This window comes from Hibiscus syriacus, unplaced genomic scaffold, assembly GCF_006381635.1.
Source record: "Hibiscus syriacus cultivar Baekdansim isolate YM2019G1 unplaced genomic scaffold, ASM638163v2 tig00111662_pilon, whole genome shotgun sequence".
Lineage (NCBI taxonomy): Eukaryota > Viridiplantae > Streptophyta > Magnoliopsida > Malvales > Malvaceae > Hibiscus > Hibiscus syriacus.
Window position 1 is genome coordinate 760,021 of NW_024063150.1, and position 19,854 is coordinate 779,874.

The following is a 19,854-nucleotide window of genomic DNA, read 5'->3' on the forward strand; positions in this document are numbered from 1 at the left end:
TTCTCTGGGGTCATAACAGGTCATTTATACGGTTGCTAAACGCTACCGTTTTGAGGTTGAAGAGGAGTTAGGGTTCCCCGTGTTTTACATCAGGGGGTTTTTGTGTAAGGGCTCCACCTATTTCGATTTAATGCAATCTGGTCCTCAAGTCGAGGCTTTTTGAGTTTCTAATTTGGTTCTCTAATTTTATGAACCTTATAGTTCAGTCCTTACTTGCTCTGCTTTATTACTTTCTAATATTACTGATTTTGACTGTTAATTTATGTTTTTATATTTTAGTCACTGTTTGGTTGTTGCTTGATTTATTTATGCGATTGCTTATTGTTTATTTATTATTTAACCCTTATATTTTAACTTATGTACCAATTTCATAGTTTTAAATAACATTTTTTAATATGTAGTTATGATTTTTTTTAAATATATGATATAATTAATATATATTAAAAGATATAATTAGTATATATATATATATTAAAAGATACATTCATTATATATTTTATTATACATATTTGTATCTAAAAATGTTACTTTTAGTACTTAAGGTTTTTATGAGGTCTCCTTGATGTTCGACTAATTTATGGAAGACCTCTAAAAAATTGGAGTATTATTCTGAGGTTTATTCGAATAAAAATAATATTTTTATTTATTTGTTAGGTATATGTACCTTGTATTTTTTATAAAAAAAATGTGTGTGTATATATATATATTTCCTGATTTCTAAATAAAAATATCTCTTTCTTATATATGTATTTATTTTTCATATAATAAAAATATTTTAATGCAAAATAAATTATATTCTATTTTGTGGTTACGTCCCGAATGAAAAGAAATCTATGGGAAAACATCCAAAAACCTAGGTTGCATTTCCTTAAAACGCACGGGTGAAAAGATATTCCATCAAATTTTAAATTCTAATAAATATAAATATTTTAGTGTCTTTTTCACTTTATTTGCTACCCTTGATATCTCATGCATTTTGTACATGACATTTATTAATGATGCATCATAAATCATGCATTTGTTTTCTTGTTTTTCAAAATAAATAAAGGCAATGTGGTCTCGCGACGTGGGTTAATGGAATTACTCCCAACATAACTTGGTTACAATTTCATTAATTCACGTAGTAAGGGGACACCCCTTTCAAATAAAACCGAGTGAATAAAACAATTTCCATCAAGTTAAACATTTTAAAAGAGATTCACTCATTTTTCTAAATTCATAGAAATAAAAGGATTCACTCATTTTTCTAAATTCGCACTCATTTTTTCTAAATTCGCACTCATTTTTTCTAAATTCATCGAGTCAAATATTTTAAAAGAGATTCACTCATTTTTCTATATTCGTAGAAACATTTTAAAAATCAATTTCTGATTAAACGCATATCACTTTTATCTTTTTTAAATGTTTTTTCTTAAAATTATTTTAAAATACATTTTTAGGTATTCGACTTATCTAACTCAAATGTCGATAGTGATTCCATACTTATTTTCAAAATAAAACCTAAACTTTTCCAAATATATAATCAAGTGACGTTCCCGAACTTAAGGACCGTTCCAACACCCGTTATCTAAATTAAAGGGGTACCCGAGTTTTGAAGGTACATGATTTGTGGGTACTCTTGATTATTATAAATCGAGCTTTAGTGTCTGAAATTTTCATGTACTCGATATTTCGAGTACTCAAAAAAGTGAATACCTAGAAATGAACACCCCTGCATGGAAATGTATAGTTCAACCAACTGACTCTATAATTTAAAATTAAATAAATTAAAATGAAGTTTATAAATAGGGATGAGAATAGATCACATCATTGAAATAAATTTTTATTGATTTAAATCTATTAAATAATTTCAGTAGTTAAAGGGAGTGTTGTTTCTTCTTTAATTTTTTGAGTTCGAAGAGCTATGTTTGTAGTGTGTTGTCAATGGTTAAAAAGATTATAAATAGATATTATATTGTAATCACCTCCGACTATTAAATGGAAATTGATCGATTCAATTATTATATTTTTACTTGATTTGCTTTAAGTTAAAAAATTAATTTAAATTAAAAAATCAATATTAATGTTAGAATAAAAACACATTTTAAAAAATAAATTTATGATATTAAATTATATATTCTTTTTAAATTATTCGAATTTAACTAATTTAATAGACGTTTTTCCCGAAAAATCACCGATGACCGGTATATTTACCGATCTAACACTGTCAGATTATATTTTCGATCTAACACCCGTAGCAGTAAAGCGCGCTCCCTGTCTCGCGTTATATGCTGATTTGGCGCCACGTGTGGTATAGCGCGCCCCCTGTACCGCGCTATATGCTGACATGACTTACACGTGGGTATAGCGCGGCCCCTGATCTGCGCTATAGTTGTTTATCTGACACGTGGGGTATAGCGCGATATAAGGGGCGCGCTATACCTTTAATTACCCCCCATCCTCCCTATAAATATCCCATCCTCTATTACTTTCATCACACCATATTCTCTCAAATACTCTCTCTATTTAAGGTATATTTTATAATATTTTTAATATTATGTATTTAATTTATTTAAGTATTTTTCTTTATTTAATATTTTACTAATATAATTTTTTTACAGATATATAATGGAAGGCGATCTACTTCGCTTGGATGGAAATCATATATCTCGACACTTTGCTGATACGGTAACATTTTAACGTTTTAATTTAATTTAAATTATTTGTAATAATTTGTTGATTTATTTAATACATGATTATTAGATTAAGAATTAATTTGTGTAATTATTTAATTTTAGGAGAAGGACCGTGTATTAGATTATTTTATTAGGAACCTTAAGTTAGTGATACCTAGTTGTGCCTTGCCGTATTTAGTAGAGATTGAATTTGGTTACATAGGTAGATATCAGGGTCACTGTAAGATAGAACCAGAACTTATTTCTGCCTTAGTAGAGCGGTGGAGGCCGGAGACCCACACATTCCATCTTCCGTGCGGAGAGTGCACGATTACACTTGAGGATGTTACTATGCACCTAGGGCTTCCGGTGGATGGAGATGTGATATCAGGGATCTCGTAGGGTTCCTGGACTACTTTGTGCCGGGATAATCTAGGACGTGTCCCGGAAAGTTTTATCGAAGGTAGGATACCATTAAATTGGTTAGATGCCAATTTTCGGGAGTTGAGCGTAGACGCCTCTGAGGATGAAGTTAAGATGTATGCACAGGCATGCATACTGCAGTTCATAGGAGGGTTGCTGATGCCGGACAAATCGCGCAACCTAGTTAACTGCATGTGGTTGCGACATCTTAGCGACTTTCGTCTGGCCGGATCATTCAGTTGGGGCTCGGCAGTTTTGGCTTTGCTGTACAGGGAGATATGTGGAGCCACAGACTACAGGCGTAATGCTATCGGCGGATGTCTCTTGCTGCTACAGTCTTGGGCATGGTATCGATTGCCCTTTTTATGTCCCGTTGTGAAGAACCCATTCGTATTTCCACTACTTCTGAGGTAATTATAAAACTGATTTTGTATATTAATAATTTTATACAGCGTATAATAATTTTTTTTCCTTGAATAGGTGGTCTACTAATAGGAAAAATCATCAGGAGCTACCTGATGATTTAGAAAAAAATTAGGGTGCTAATCGATCAGAAGGCTGGCACACAGGTATGAATTTTAATGTTTAAAAATTGATTTTAGATTATAGTTATATAATTAGATTATTATTTTGATAAAAAATTATATAATATTTGTTTTAGTTTGAATGGGTGCCATATTGTACTGATGATGTGAGGGCGGTGATCCCACCTGAGTTGAGGGGCCAATCAGATGTTTGGATGGCGATGGTCCCTCTGATCTGTTATGCGACCGTCGAGTGGCACTCTACTGATTGTGTGCTCTGGCAGTTTGGTTGTTTTCAACCAATTTCAGAAGCACCTCGCAATATGGACGAGTTGCATAGCTTAGATAGACGCGACAAGACAGATACAGATTGGCTGGTGAGGCATCATGAGTGGGTCGTGTTGTGGGAGGATCGACATCGGCGCCTTCCCCGTAGAGAGCCCATTTTTGATGACCTCTTGATGTTTGCTGACAGTTATTATGAGTGGTTCAACAGTAACAGGAAACTGTTTCTGCTTCCCGAGGATGCACGAGGGCAGACCTTTCTGCGACGTCGACAGGGACGTTCATCGACACAACACCATCGTCCCCCGACTCGTGGACGGAGAGTAGGTGCTTCCGGTTCATCCTCAGCTGCACCAGCAGGACCTTCACAGCAGCCACCGCAGTCATTTATGATGCCGCAACCATATATGATGCCGCCGCCTTTCCATTACCAGATGTCGCCGCCGCTGCCTTCACCTGGCTTTATAACCCCGCCGCCACCACCGTCACAGATGACCCCTCCTGGAGGCTATTATGGGTCTATGTTTGCAGATCTGACTTAGGGTTCATTACTGGATATCTAGCGGGTTCAGTCTCATCACCCATGGGCGCAACACAGACACCTCCTGTACAGTTTTCACACTCAGCGATGTCTGGGTTTTATGAGTTTTCCCAGTTTTCGCAGGCCGGTAGGATAGTCAGTCATACACCTCCAGGGTCCTTATTCTATGGAGGTGCTTCATCGTCATAAGCTCGTCATCAACCTAATGTATATGCTCATGACGATGACGACGACGATGGTGATGATGATGACAGCGAGGAGTCAGAACCAGTGATATGAAGAAATCCTCCTCGAGACCGACAGCCACCGCCCTGCGGAACACATTCGCGTCGCAGGCATCGATAGATTTTTTTATTATATTTGTATTTACTTTATTTTGTTAAATTTGTTAGACTTTTTTTAATGTATTTCAGTTAATTTTTTTTATTACCATTTAAAATCAGTTATTGTAATTTGGTTGTCATTTATCATTTAATTCTTATTGTAAGTTTGTTGTATTTAAAATTATATTCAAATACCAAATTGTTATTAGTTTGATAAAATTTAATGATTGTGTTCGTTTTTTTAATCTTCATCAGCGATTATCGAATGACATTAACTTGAAGTAAATGCAAATCAAAGTACAAGAATTATTATTTGATAAACATATACATCATTTCCTCATCAATTGTTACTTGATGGCAACAGAAGTGGACATGTTTTTCTAGTGTGTCCTGGGTTTCTACAATGCCCACATCTTCTGTCTTGTCTAGATCTTTCTCGAATATCCATATCGCAATGAATTCGATTGGATTTTGGATGACCACGCTCCTTCAATAAACTCGGATTTGGTACAATAGGAAGCCAATCTTGAACCTCATCAGGGTCTTTGTTATTACCTATGGGGGGAAACTCAAATTCGTATACCTTAAAAACTTCAGATAGTAGGTATGCGGGATCCACAAAATGGTTATAGTCTTGATGTGTATGCGAGCAAGCTGCTATCACATGAGAGCATGGATACTTTAGAGCTTGAAAAAACCCGCATTCGCACGTTATGTCCCTTAGATTTACTCTTAATGACACAACTTTAATCCTTGAAGAGGTCGCGACAACTTTGTGACACGAAACATTTCATGCCTTCTAGAGAAGCTTGTTACATATATTCCATTTGATGCAACAATTTTTTTCTGTAGATATGCAACTAATCTAGGGTGATAAACATGACCGCCTTGCATCCAGGTTTGAGCTTGTCCCCCAAGCTTCGCAAAAAGCTCCCCCAAACGAAAATATGTAGTCTTTACCAATGCCGCTACTGGTAAGTGACGTGCACCCTTTAAAGTTGAATTGATTGCCTCTGCCAAGTTGGTCGTCATGTGTCCATATCGATATCCACCATCATATGCGTTCGTCCACATTTCTTTATCGATGAGGCTGATGTAATCGTATCCTTCCTCGTTCTTCGCCCTCAAATCTTGAAGCATTGACTCAAACGTTCGAGGAAGTAGTTCGTAACCTGATTAAAAAATGTATAACTTACTAACTTACTTTCTTTGCAAAATTAAAACGATTGAAAGAAAACAAACTACATCAGTTTCACTTACTCATGCGCACAATTAATTGACGCTCATCATTCTTCTTGTACCTTCCATGATAGTTCGCAACAATGTGTCGGAGACAATACCTATGTTGGACAAAGGGTGGTTGCCACATTGGACCCAAAGACTCCATTGTTGCTTTGATCCCAACTCTGCGATATGAAATGACACAGATGTTTTCCCTCGTGATAACATATGCACGTAAATTTCGGAGAAAAAAGCCCAAGAATCTGTATCTTCTCATTCGACAAGAGCAAAAGCAACTAGAAGAATGTTGCGATTGTCATCTTGGACAACTACCAATAATAAAACTTGCTTGTTTTTTCCATACAAGAAAGTCCGTCGATCTGGACCACAGGCTTGCAGTATTTGGCAGCATTAACGCACTGTGGGTAACTCCAAAAAACCCGGTAGAATTGGCTTCGATCGCGAAGAAATCGATCATTATGGTATGCATAGGAGGTTTCGAAGTCCACAATTTTCCCAGGATTCAACGTCCGCACCAGCCTAAACCAACCTAGAAGTTTGTTGTAAGATGCATCCCATTCTCCATGAAGTTTGACAATAGCATTTTGTTTTGCCAACCAAGCTTTTTTATAGGAGACAGCGTACCCATACTGCGATTGTATAGCTGAAATCAACACTGCAACAACTATATGAGAGCTTGTTTTTACCATGGGCATGATGGCTTGGCATATCATTTCAGAGTCCAAGTTGGGATGATCTTGGTTGACTCCTCCAGCACAACATGTGTGAGGACCGTTGTATACTATTAGTTCTCATATGTTGTTTTTCCTCTTCATTTTGATACGCGAACCATCCAATTGCATTCGTTTTCGCGTCGGGCACAATAACATACATATTTTTCTATCGTCGATCGATTGACTCTGGACTGAACAGAATTACGGATATTGTAATTTTTTATAGCCATCACCACTTCTTCTTTGCTTGAAAACTCCATGCCTAAATATAACTCACCATTATTTATTGATGAGTAATATCCATAGTCACCGAGATGAGGTATATCCACAAATTTTGGCCCATACATTGCACCATAATCAGCTTCATATATGTGTGCAGGAGGGTCAGTTTATGCCACATTTCCTGGAACTTCATCATCATCGGAGTTGAATTGCGGTGATTATGGGTGAATGAATAGTCCATCTCAGCACCATCCACATCAGGCTCACGAAACGGTTCTTCTGTTGGAGATTATGGTTCCTCTATGCTATCCACATTTAGGTCGAAGAACCTACTACTTGCACGCCTTCCCCTTTAACTGGAAGGCATATCGACATTGAGATCGAAAAAACTCGCAGTCGAATGCCTCCCCCTGGAGCTTGAAGCTATCGTGTCAAATGGAAACTGCACAGATGGTTGCGTCGATGGCATCTCCATATGGTCAAAGAAATTTGTAGATGAATGCCTTCCCCTTGAACTGGACGCATGTTGCCATACGGATTGTTCGTAGACCCACCTCGGTACATATCGTAAGGAGTTGCGGATGAATGTCTCTCCATTATGGCATTAAAATCATTACACATTACTGTAGCCGGGCTGTCAACTTGATCAACTTGTTCACCCAACCCATAGTGGGAGCTTAAAGATTGACCCCGAACAACACGCACTTGAACAAAATATGCATACATCTCATTAGCGGCATCTGAATAATTACTTTGAGCTTCAACTATCATTTGAACATCATCATTGTTCGAAAGTTCAAACGCTGTATAAGTTAATGGCAACAATGATGTTGGAAATCTGTACTGCAACGACGACATTCTTCTACTACTTCAAACATGAATCTTTCTCGAAATCTTCGTTATCAGCTCCTCAAGAGTTATGTTTCTCTTGAATGATATTTTAACACACTCATTTGATACGAAAACAACGCTGGTTTCATCTTCTCGAATTTCACCATCATAATAAACAATAGCTGAAAGTCGCGTCATTCTTTGAGCTTAAAAGTGCGGCAATATTATATCTGCAAAAAAAATAACTGAAACAAACCTGATTAAATAAATTATATATGAACGAAAATATAAACAATAAATTTTTTACACATCAACGTAAATAATTTACATAATATAATTTTATATTATTATCTGTACCGCAAAACTATTTTGACGTATGCTCCTGCTTTTCAATTTTACAAACACAAAAATTAATTGAAAATAATTAGTATAATATTTTTTCAAATAATCATAATAAACAATAAGTATAATAAAAAAATTATAACAAAATTTATAACGAAAAATCGCACGAACTTCTAAATCAAATATGAGAAAATTACCAGAATTATTACTCGTTGACGGAATTGTTGTATTAATTTATAAGTTAGAGGAGAGAGATGTGAGGAGATGTGAGAAACTTAACGGGGAGCGAATGGTATTTATAACTATATAAGGAGCGGTACCTGCACCGCGCTATATGTAATTATTCTGGTTCGCGCTAAATATAATTCATACCTAGGTATAGCGCTGAGCATGGGCAGCGCTATACCCCTACGTGGCGTATAGCGCAGATCAGGGGCCGCGCTATACCCACGTGTAAGCCATGTCAGCGTATAGCGCGGTACAGGGGGCGCGCTATACCCCACGTGGCACTAAAGCAACATATAACGCGGGACAAGAGCGCGTTTTGCTGCTACAGGTGTTAGATCAAAAAATATAATCTGACCGGTGTTAGATTGATAAATATACCGGTCATCGGTGATTTTTCGAGAAAACGCCAATTTAATGTACATATATATACAAATTTAAAATCGAATACATGCAAATTTAAAATCGAAAACATGCACTACTCTCTTAACAAAACTTTACATACATTTGATGGACAATATATAGTAATTATAGTGCATTTATATTTGAATCGAACTAGGCATTAATGATATAGCTCAACATTAACCTGTCAGCATAACACGTTTTCTAGTTAATAACGTCAGTCCATTCTGATCATCATCAACATCTAGTTCACCCTCTTCTTCCTTCACATCCCAAGCCATACTATCCGGCGACGTGACGTCAATTTCCAGGAATTGATTTCCCATCCCTCTTCTCCTTTTTCTACCCGTAGCAGCCGGCGGCTGGCCACCCTCCCCGGCTTCGAGCGGAAAATTCAATATAGCTTTGTGACCCCTCATTTTAAACGCCGCACAATCATAAGCCTTGGCAGCATCGACGTCGTTACCGAAAGTACCTAACCAGACCCGACTTCCCTTCCGGTTGGGGTCTCGGATCTCCGCCGCAAACTTTCCCCACGGTCGTCTCCGTACGCCTCGATAACGCTTCCTCTCTTCGGAAAGCGACACCTTCTGCTCGTTCCTCGTTGAGTCCGAAATCATGGAACTCGGAGACTCTAACTCAACAGCTTCGTGTACCTGAGATAGACCGAACTCCAGGCTGTTTATAAAAGCATCGGCGGAGGCAAAGTCGCTGAGCAGGTGCCGCCGGATGAACTCGAGTGTTGTTGATTCTTCCAGGGTAGCCATTTTAAAGGTCTCCAACAATATATGGTGCATAAAACTGCATATATATATATGGAGTTTTACTGTTTGTGCACACGGTTTTACCCAAAATCATGTGTGCTGGGTGGATGATCTTATCCTTTGAGAAAACGAGGGGTAGATGGGGTCCTTTGAATAGGGTTGTTCAAGTTGGCACTAGACATAACATACGTGAAAATGTTTCTGTGTTTTTATTAGAGATGGCACTGCTTAGACTGGGTCTGATCTTTTTACCAATTTGACTCGGAAGTACATATTCCTTATCCAAACTTGATCGAATTCGATTCGACTTAAAATATGCATTTCATTTTGATCTGAATTAATTTAAAGTGTATATTTATTTCACTGTTTGAACCATATCCATAAATATATATATATGGTAAAATAGGGATCTGATTAATAAAAATATAGAGATAGATATTATAATATCTTTAGATTATATTATTACTCGAGTGAGTTGGATCAGGAATTTTTCATATTAAACTCAAACTTAATGTAACTCAAATTCATTCTTATAAAATTGAACATATTAAACTTAAAATCTTTTAAAAACAATTTTATCAGATCGAATAAAATCTAAATTCATCAGTTTCTTAAACTATGACCCTAATTTTATATATACAGATATGTTTGTAATAGGCTGCTGTGACCTTACAACTTGTGCAAGCAATATGGTGTCGACATTGCAAGAGACAAAACTCTATACGCAATTGGATTGACTACTTGGAGGGATCCACACCCAACCGACTCATAAAGTTGATTGTCATTTTATTTGACAACTTCATCATCAATTCCAAGTGTGAAATGACCAGATGCAAGCAAAAAGTTCCTCTATCCACCACTTGTTGCCAAAAACCCTACCCCAAATCATATCTTGCATGTATGCATCTTTTCCCCAAGTTATTAAGATTGTATTTGTTGATATTTATTCGTAATAATGATCAGGCTGCTTAGATAATTAGAGACGGATTGAATTAAAATCAAACATTAGGAAAACAATTATCTAAGTTGAAAATAATAAATATTTATTAAATATTTAATTTAAAAATTGAAGAAGATAAAAGTTTAATTTTATTCAAATTTAAATCGATGAAGATAAAAATTTAATTTTACTTAAACTTAATCTACCAAAAATTTTATGAGGGACAATCATCCCTCACCTCAGCATCACTTCACTAAGGATGTAAAATTAGGTAATTGTTTAAGTTTTAGATCGTACCATGTCAAGTCAAATCAAGTTGAATATGATTTATGTATTGAATAGTTCGACTCTGATTAGGTTTATTCTGGGTTTAATCTGTTTAGGTCATTCTCAAGTTGTTTTGAAATCAAGTTCAGTTCTATTTCAGGTCGGATTATGTTCAGTTTGGATCAATATCAATTCGGGTCTAAAAGATTTGGATCTTAACCAGTTAAATATCAGGTTAATTCAAATTCAAATAGACATCAGATCATATTTAATTCAAATCGAGTCACGTCATTGACATAGTCTTCATGAGAATAAGATTCATATTTTAGTTAAGCGGGGATCTACAAGTTGTACATAAAAACTTTTTTAGGGGTGCATTTCTAAGATTTTTCGTGAGAAGAGGATCATATTTTAGTTAAGCAGGGATGAGGATGAACTGAATGAAGAAAATAGATTACGACGGTGGCTATGGGAGAAAATGAATATATTTCTTTTTAATTTTTTCTCTCATAAATGTCGGTCAAAAGCTTTGAAAAGTCAAACATGTAAAATAATCTCACGTTATCGGTTTAATGTGTCATATCAGAGTTCCATTATTTTTAGTAACAATTGTTAATGATCAATTTATTACATTGATAATATTAATGACTAATTCATTAATTTAAAATTTCAATGAGAAAAACAAAACTTATTCAAACATTAATTAATATTTATATAAATTTACTCAAACATTAATGAATATTTATACGGTTTATCTTATAATTAACTTTACACACCATCAATGAATTTCTCATCATGGTGTCCTAATTTATGATTAAGGAACTAAAAAAATTGATGTAAATATATAATATTTTTGATAGAATGTAACTTAAAATATTAATTTTTCAATATTTTCGATTGAATTGAAAATATTATGAAAAATGTAATATTTTTTGTTGTCAACCGAAAATATTATAAAATGCAACAAAAACATATTAATAAAAAATTAATATCTTAAATTGCGCTCAATCAAAAATATTATTTTTTATAACATATTTTTGTTACACTCTTTCCTTACCCTTTGTTAACCTTAAATTAGGCTATCATACGTTAAACATTTCGTATTAATTGATATCTAAAAAAACATTCATATAATAATATTTATATCATTTTAAAAATAATTTCAAATCAAAATATTTCATTAAATAAACGAATAAAGAAACAAATACAATTTTTAATTCAACAAAAAGGATTAGGTTGCAGCATTGCTTTTGAAACCCTAAACTCTTCTTTATGTACACTGACAACACTTCTTCACGGCCGTTAACTTCACACTAGACGGTGGATAAATCAACCAGCCACATCAGCATACCTTGCCGATGTATTAACGGCTAGATAACGGCAAGTCCCGAAATAGAATACCCAAACGGAGACAACGGTGATAACGGAGGTATGCTGAATATTCCCTTCATATCTACAGCATCCCAAAACCCATTCCAATTTGACGGCGTTAAACATACCCCCGACGTCGTCATACTTCCCGTTTCCGTCTCCGTCACCTCTTCCTTCTTCACTGCTTTACCCTCCATGCTCTCCTCTTCCTCCTTTCTTTTTCTTTTATTCGAGAACGAGTCATGAGTTGATTCAGACGGAGTCGAGTTCGATTCACCTGCTTCGAGAGGGAAGTTCAAAATGGCCTTGCTTCCACGTAGCTTAAAAGCAGCTCTATCGTAAGCTTTAGCAGCTTCAATGGCGGTGTCGAAGGTTCCAAGCCAAAGCCTTGAGCCTTTTCTGTTAGGGTCTCTGATTTCAGCGGCGAACTTGCCCCACGGCCGCCTCCTCACGCCCCTGTAGTGCTTCCTTTTCTCGCCGGCAGCCGCATTAACAACCGGTGTGGGGTGAGGGATGGTGACGTTGAGAGAAGGACGGCGATGACAGAGAGAAGACTTGTGGGGGTTTGGGGAAGAATCAAAATCAGAGAGGAGGTGTTGGGTTATGAGTTCCAAGGCGGATGTTTCTTCAAAAGAAGCCATTCGTTTGTGGGTTTGATGAGTTGATCAGTGTAGAGGATAAGAGTATATAAAGAGAAAGAAGAAGGCAAATTGAAGAAGCCATGGAGATTTCACACGAGCTTCCTGGATACACACTGGAAGTCACCATGGTGGGTCCAAACCGGAGGGTTATAATAATATTTTATCCCATTTGATATTCATTATTTCCTCCAGGGTCCCATACTTTTTCTTCATCGTGCTTCCGTCAAAACAGTGCGTGTCTGTTTTTTTTACTTCATACACTTTTTATATCCTAAACTATACCTTAAAATATGATTTAAAAGATTTTTTTAACAATAGGTACTAACTTTTTTTTTATTACACTTTTAAATGCATATAATTTTTTCTATTATACTTTTAGATATCTACCTTTATTTTTTAATTTTTTAATAATAAAAATATAATTTTAAAAATTAAAAACACACCCCCACATCGTCTCTCTTCCTCTCATCCCTCACTGCCAACAACAAAGGGCAACCACTGGTCAGATTTTGTTTGGAGTAGAATGAGGAACTCAACAGTGGTAGTCATGTAATGTACGGATGATTGTAGCTGTTAAAATAACTAAAAAATAGAAACAAAAAACCTAGAAATTTGACGATCATTCGCAATATTTTTCAAGTTGATAGACATAATTTCACAATGGGTGGGGGATTGGATTTTGGTCACAACGGTGAGATAATTCTGATGGTATCAATGGTGACAGTCACCACCGATAGTGGTCGATTGGGGGCGAAAGAAGTAAAATTTGGGTTTTTTGGATTTTTTAATTATAATATTAAATTTTTTAAATAAAATAAATTTTGAAATTTTATATGTGTGACAAGTATCAGATAATGGTCAAATTGACGGCTGTTACGATCCATATATCTAAAAGTGTAACATTGGAAACATTAGGATCCTATTGTTAGTAAAAAATTCTTTAAGCACCAAATCGTATTTTGAGGTATAGTTTAGGCACTAAAAAGTGTATTAAGCCTATATTTTAGAACTTAAGTTTCCTCTAATGACCTAAATATTTTAGGGTTTGCAAATATTAATTAACATATTGATAAAATTAGTATCAAATATTTGTACAAATAATTAATTTTTTAATATTTATTTTTTTATATTTAGTATCTAATTGTAACACCCTAATTTAGTCTAACCCGAAGACTGATGGATTAAAATGTCACACAGGGCCATCTAAGTGGCTAACCCAAAAATTTTCTTTAAAACTAACTGTAAAACATCAAGTAGAAATTCATCCATAGTAAAATAAAGTAAGACATAGTGATAAAGTTTACAAATACGAGGAGCTCTCAAAACATTTAGAATAATAAAATATTGAGTTTTACAAAACAGAATTACGAATGAAATACATAAGGGTTTATAAAATAGTACATGCTCTCTAAGAATAATCCAAGATGTACTCTGATGCCTCGACTGAATTGGAACTGTTGTCGATGATAATGTTCCTAAACTAGTCACCTAAGAACCTGCGCACAGAAACACATTACATACGTTGAGCTTACAAGCTCAGTGTCATACTAATAACTATATTATACTACATGCGTTCACTAGATGAGCTGGCTAGTGACATAAGGTATGAACACATGTAAAATGGTTATATGAACTGCTTAGTAGGCATTATGGTGTGGTTGAGGGTTATGCATCTCATAACTCACACACCTCTTTAGCCTTCTTAAAATACCTTTGGGTATCTGGGGTGAGATTCAGAATTACATTGGAACGTACACCCAGCCAACTTACTCCGTCAACTCTTAGGGTATATGCGTCCAGTCAACTACTGTGCACTGACTGGGATATCCAACTGAGACTGTCGTATTATGCTAAAGAGACTCGGGTGTCCTGCTTGTTTTCTGAGCATTAAGCAAGACTAGTTTTATGTAATCCTAGCTTTTACTGTGTCTAGATGTTATGAATTTAATTATTGTTTTCACTTGTAGTTTTATTTGCTGATATTTTGATGTTATTGGGCCCCTTAAGTCTAATCACCCAATCATTGGATTACTTATCCAAAAATATCTGCTGGTACCCATAATGACCTTCAATATCGATATTATCCCCTAAGTATCGATACCCACCTTTTTGGTATTGATACCTACTGACTATTATATACTAAAATATGAGGGTAGTATCGATACTCTTGGATCGAATATCAATACTCTGGGGGTTAGAGTATTGATACTGTCATGAGTATCGATACAAAATTTAGGTTCGATTTTTTGAAAAATACCTCAGTATCGATACCCCTATTGGGAATATTGATACTTACCTGGGTATCGATACTCCCTTGAGTACTGACACCAAAATTGTATTCTAGAATCTTATAAGTGCCCTCGGTATCGATACGACCCTGTGAATATTAATACTCCATGAATGAGTATAGATTCTCTCTTCCCAAAACTCCCTATTTTACTCTAGCTAATGAACAATATCGGTACTATTCTTCTAGTCTCGATACTCTTACCCAGAAATACCCTGTTTTGGGCACAAAAATGCTAACTTTCTATCGTAAAGGCCCTATTGAGGTTCTTATTTATTATTAAAGTCTTATGAGGATTAAAGGGGATCATAAAAGGTCTTTTAACATGCTGAAAATATCAAATGATGCAACTACCATGGACATGCTTCATAACTCATGCAACCTACCAAAAACTTATCTAATGATCTATACGTGGTAGAGTTGAGTTAGAAGTAAGTTATCTTAGGTTTCTAAGTTGTTGGAAGTATGTAAGACTCAACCAAGACATGCTTTTCCTTTTATTTGGCTTTGGATCTTTCTTCAAGTTCTTTCGCTACACAAAAATCAAACACCAGTGTTACTAATGTTGTTAAGAGGCTTAAAGAATAGTTTAGAACATATCTTGAGGTCATTTTATTTGGCTTTGGAGCTTTCTCCAAGTTCTTTCGCTACACAAAAATCAAACACCAGCGTTACTAATGTTGTTAAGAGGCTTATAGAATAGTTTAGAACATATCTTGAGGATTAAATATTTCAAAACGAGCTGGTTTCACTTAGTCTCTTAAACCACCACTAAAACCAGTGGCGGATCCAGAAATAATTTTGAGGGTGGGAACATATGTGTTAACTGTAACAACCTAAACCAGTACGATACACAGTCAACTTATTAGAATGCTACATGGAACCACCGGAGTGGTTAACCAAATTTTTCTTTTAATTTTTTTCGATTTAAAAATGACCATTGTAAATAATCACGCTAAAATGAATCAACCACAATTTAAATAAAATGATTTACATCAGGAGCTCTCAAAAATATTATTTCAAATTATACAGACTATCGCTAAAAATGACCCATAAAAAATATACAAAGGGTTCACAAGTATACATGCCCTCTATAAAGGTGAACTGGGACGTACTCTACATTAACTGGGTCTGGATCACTGCTGGTCCCAAAAAGTCCTTAGACTGCTCCTCGTATAACCTGCATAAGGAAACAAGTTCCAAATACTGAGCTAACTAGCCCAGTTCCACACTAACAACTAACTCATACTAAAAGTGTTAATGACATGCTCAAGCTATCAAGTCTACTGCTTTATGTTATACTATCTATTTTGTTCTACTATCTATTTTGTTCTACTAGCTCACTCCTTGAGTGTTGGACCTTGCGCCCAAGCTAGTATGTTTTAAAATTGCTTTAGTGAGTATTCACTCTCTATAATATGGTAGACATCATGGTGCGACTGAGGGTTCTGTAGCTCGGAGCTCACACATCCTCTAGTCTACCCTGAATATGGCCCCAAAATTCTCTGCATCGAAAACCATACCCTGACTAACCCACCCTTTCTTCTAAATAGTATTAAGGCCTCAAAAACATAGTTAGCCAGAAGGGCCTTGACCTTACCTAAGAATATATCCAGAATGAATCTATACTTTCGATAATGCTAGCATTTTCTAAAGGAACTCGGGTGTCCTGGTCATTTCCCGAGCATTATCCAAGGCTATTTTTATGTCATCCTAATAAATCTTGATTCCAAGAGCAATTAATATCATTAATATTCTCACTTGCAATCTTATTTGATGATAAAAAGAAGTGTTGGGGTACTTCGAGTCTAATTCCCTTAAAAACTGACATTTTTGCCTAAAATAGACTGAAAGTATCGATACTACCCTAAGAGTATCGATACTCTTGCAAAAGTTTTGATACTTTATATAAGTATCGATAATTTTAAACATTCTGTTCTGCCAAGTTTCGAAACTTTATGGAAGTTTCGAAACTATGACCCAAAGTTTTGATACTTTTGAAAGAGTATCGATATTTTTTCCCAGAAATACACGAATTTACCCAAACCGAAGAACAAGTACCGATACTATCCCAATAGTATTGATACTCTACTTGCATAAGTCATCAGAAACATACTAAAAAATGCTATATTTTAAACTCGAAGACCTTAGTGAGGTCCACAAACATGCTTAAGGTTTTATTGAATCAACAAGGCTCATAATAGAGTGTTTAAACACATTTATAACTCTAAAACAAGAAATTCACCATGAAAATGTTTATCATGCTCAACTCAACCATTTAAACTATTTTTGAACTTCTAATGACTCACTAAGAGTATAGAAAGTTGTAAAGGTGTTACCTTACTTCTTTAGTGGCTAGAACTCTCCTAAACTAAACCAATGATCAACTTTTCTTTTCCTTTTGATTTGTAACTCTGTTTTATTTCCTTCACTAAACAAGGTAAGAAAATGGATTACTAATCCATCTATAGGTTGGGTATATTCTAAATAACTCCTTATAATCCAAAACATTGATAGAATCCATAGATTCTCACAACCCTCTAAAACGCCCATTTTTTCTCTATGGATAAAAACTAGTGAAATTGAGCTTAAAATGAAGCTTGAATGGTGAGGGTTAATAATCTTACCTTCGCTTAACCCAAACTAAACTTGAAGTCCTAAATCCTTCAACTTAAAGATAGGAGAAGAAAATAGAAAAGATCGAAGAAGAATATGAGTGTTTGGTGGGAAAAATAGGGAGTTGTTCCCGTATATCTCATAAAATAAGGGAATTTTCAGCTTTTGAATTAAGAATTTGGTAAATTGCACTTTTAGTCCCTCTATTTTCTAATTCATAAGACATTCATCTTTTTCCAACTAACTCTTAGGCCCAACTCAAGCCCAAAAACACTAAACTAGTCCAATTATTTTATAAGGTCCAATTAGGCTCAACTTTAGGCTTCGGGTTGACCCGAACTACTAACATGAGATTTGGGGCGTTACATTAACAATATATTTTTTTGAAACATTGAGCATAAATAAAATTTCAAGGTGGGCACCATCGATAAAATATGTGACTAATCAAAGAAAATTTAAATTTTAGGGTAGGCATAATAAAATTTCAGGGTGGACACAGTCAATAAAATAGGTGACTAATCGAAGAAAATTCAGATTTCAGGTTGGGCACATGCCCACATTGAGTCATGAATAGATATGCCACTGACTAAAACCTATATATTGAATACCATAGTCAAAACTTACAAAGGAGGGTTTGAGTTGAAGCTTGGAATGAAGGGTTTATAGTTCTTACCTTACAAATTCAAGTCTAGGCTTGCAATGTAACACCCCAACCCGTACCCGACCCGAATCCGAGTCTGAGGTGTCACGTTGACTTTTCAAAACATTTTTCCTTTATAAATTGGTTAAAAGGTAAATCCATAATTCAATAAAATGGACAATTTACATTAGTTGAAGATATTTGATGTTACAAAATTTATCAGAGCATATCCAATACAAATCTTTTAGTACATGCCAACTACAATTAATAAAACAACATACATAAATTTCAAAACTCTTGTCTGATCTGATCATACTAAAGGAGTGTCTAACCTGTCTTGCTCATCATAGCTTCTCTTACTGCTTTCTGGAACCTACGTGTGAAACATTTTGTAACACCCATAACCCGTATAATTATACCTATACAGATTATAGATGTCACCTGAATTTCTAAAACCATTTTCACTTCAAAAGTGATTTAAAATTTATTTCCTTTAAAATGATAAATGATATTATAAAAATATAGTATCATATGAATTATGTTTCATTATAACAAATTTAAAACCAAAGTATTTTTTATGAACAGTGTACCAATGCACTACTACAGTAATGTGAACAGTGCATCGATGCATCAAAATTTCGAACTTAAAATGTGTATCGATGCAGTGCTACAGTGCATTGATGCACTGCTACAGTAAATTTCGAAAAATAAATATAAAACTCATAAAAATTAACCTTTCATCACTATAAAATTTCCATTTTTGTTTCCAACTTTATTCAACAAAATAATTAAACATTATTAATTACATGCCACTATCTAATTCAAATTCCATCATAGGATGTCGTACTGATACTGAAATATACTTCTCGATGCTTGATGTCATTCGAAAATCTTTACTCTACTACTGGCTTTTTACCTACGCGTGAAAATCATCACACACTAAGTATAAACTTAGTGAGGTAATTAAAACAATAAACAGTGCAATACAATTCATGCATTTCAATGTAAAAATCAAAATGCCATAAAATCATGTTATCAATATATCCAATAGTTTACTATGATCAAAATACTGTAAAGTTTCTTATCAATATACATACCATTTAATCTATAAGCTCGTAAGCTTAATTTACCAATATACTTACCATTAAATCCCTAAGCTCGTAAGCTTATTTTACCAATATACTTACCATTATTCCATAAGCTCGTAAGCTTATTTTACCAATATACTTACCATTATTCCATAAGCTCGTAAGCTTATTTTACCAATATACTTACCATTATTCCATAAGCTCGTAAGCTTATTTTACCAATATACTTACCATTATTCCATAAGCTCGTAAGCTTATTTTACCAATATACTTACCATTATTCCATAAGCTCGTAAGCTTATTTTACCAATATACTTACCATTATTCCATAAGCTCGTAAGCTTATTTTACCAATATACTTACCATTATTCCATAAGCTCGTAAGCTTATTTTACCAATATACTTACCATTATTCCATAAGCTCGTAAGCTTATTTTACCAATATACTTACCATTATTCCATAAGCTCGCAAGCTTATTTTACCAATATACTTACCATTATTCCATAAGCTCG

General features: G+C 34.8%; 2 protein-coding genes across 2 annotated transcripts; both read right to left on the reverse strand.

The window, feature by feature from the left end:
- Positions 1-8,845: 8,845 nt before the first annotated feature.
- On the reverse strand, positions 8,846-9,517 carry LOC120167061 (ethylene-responsive transcription factor ERF106-like). The gene has a single exon (XM_039176189.1). It carries the CDS (start codon positions 9,492-9,494, stop codon positions 8,907-8,909), a length of 588 nt encoding a protein of 195 aa, XP_039032120.1. The 5' UTR covers positions 9,495-9,517; the 3' UTR covers positions 8,846-8,906.
- A 2,458-nt stretch (positions 9,518-11,975) lies between these two features.
- LOC120167073 (ethylene-responsive transcription factor ERF105-like) lies at positions 11,976-12,733 on the reverse strand. Its single transcript, XM_039176197.1, has 2 exons — positions 12,048-12,733; positions 11,976-12,009 (listed from the first exon to the last, which is right to left on the reverse strand). The coding sequence occupies exon 1, from the start codon at positions 12,708-12,710 to the stop codon at positions 12,069-12,071; it is 642 nt and encodes a 213-aa protein (XP_039032128.1). The 5' UTR covers positions 12,711-12,733; the 3' UTR covers positions 11,976-12,009; positions 12,048-12,068.
- Positions 12,734-19,854: the final 7,121 nt, after the last annotated feature.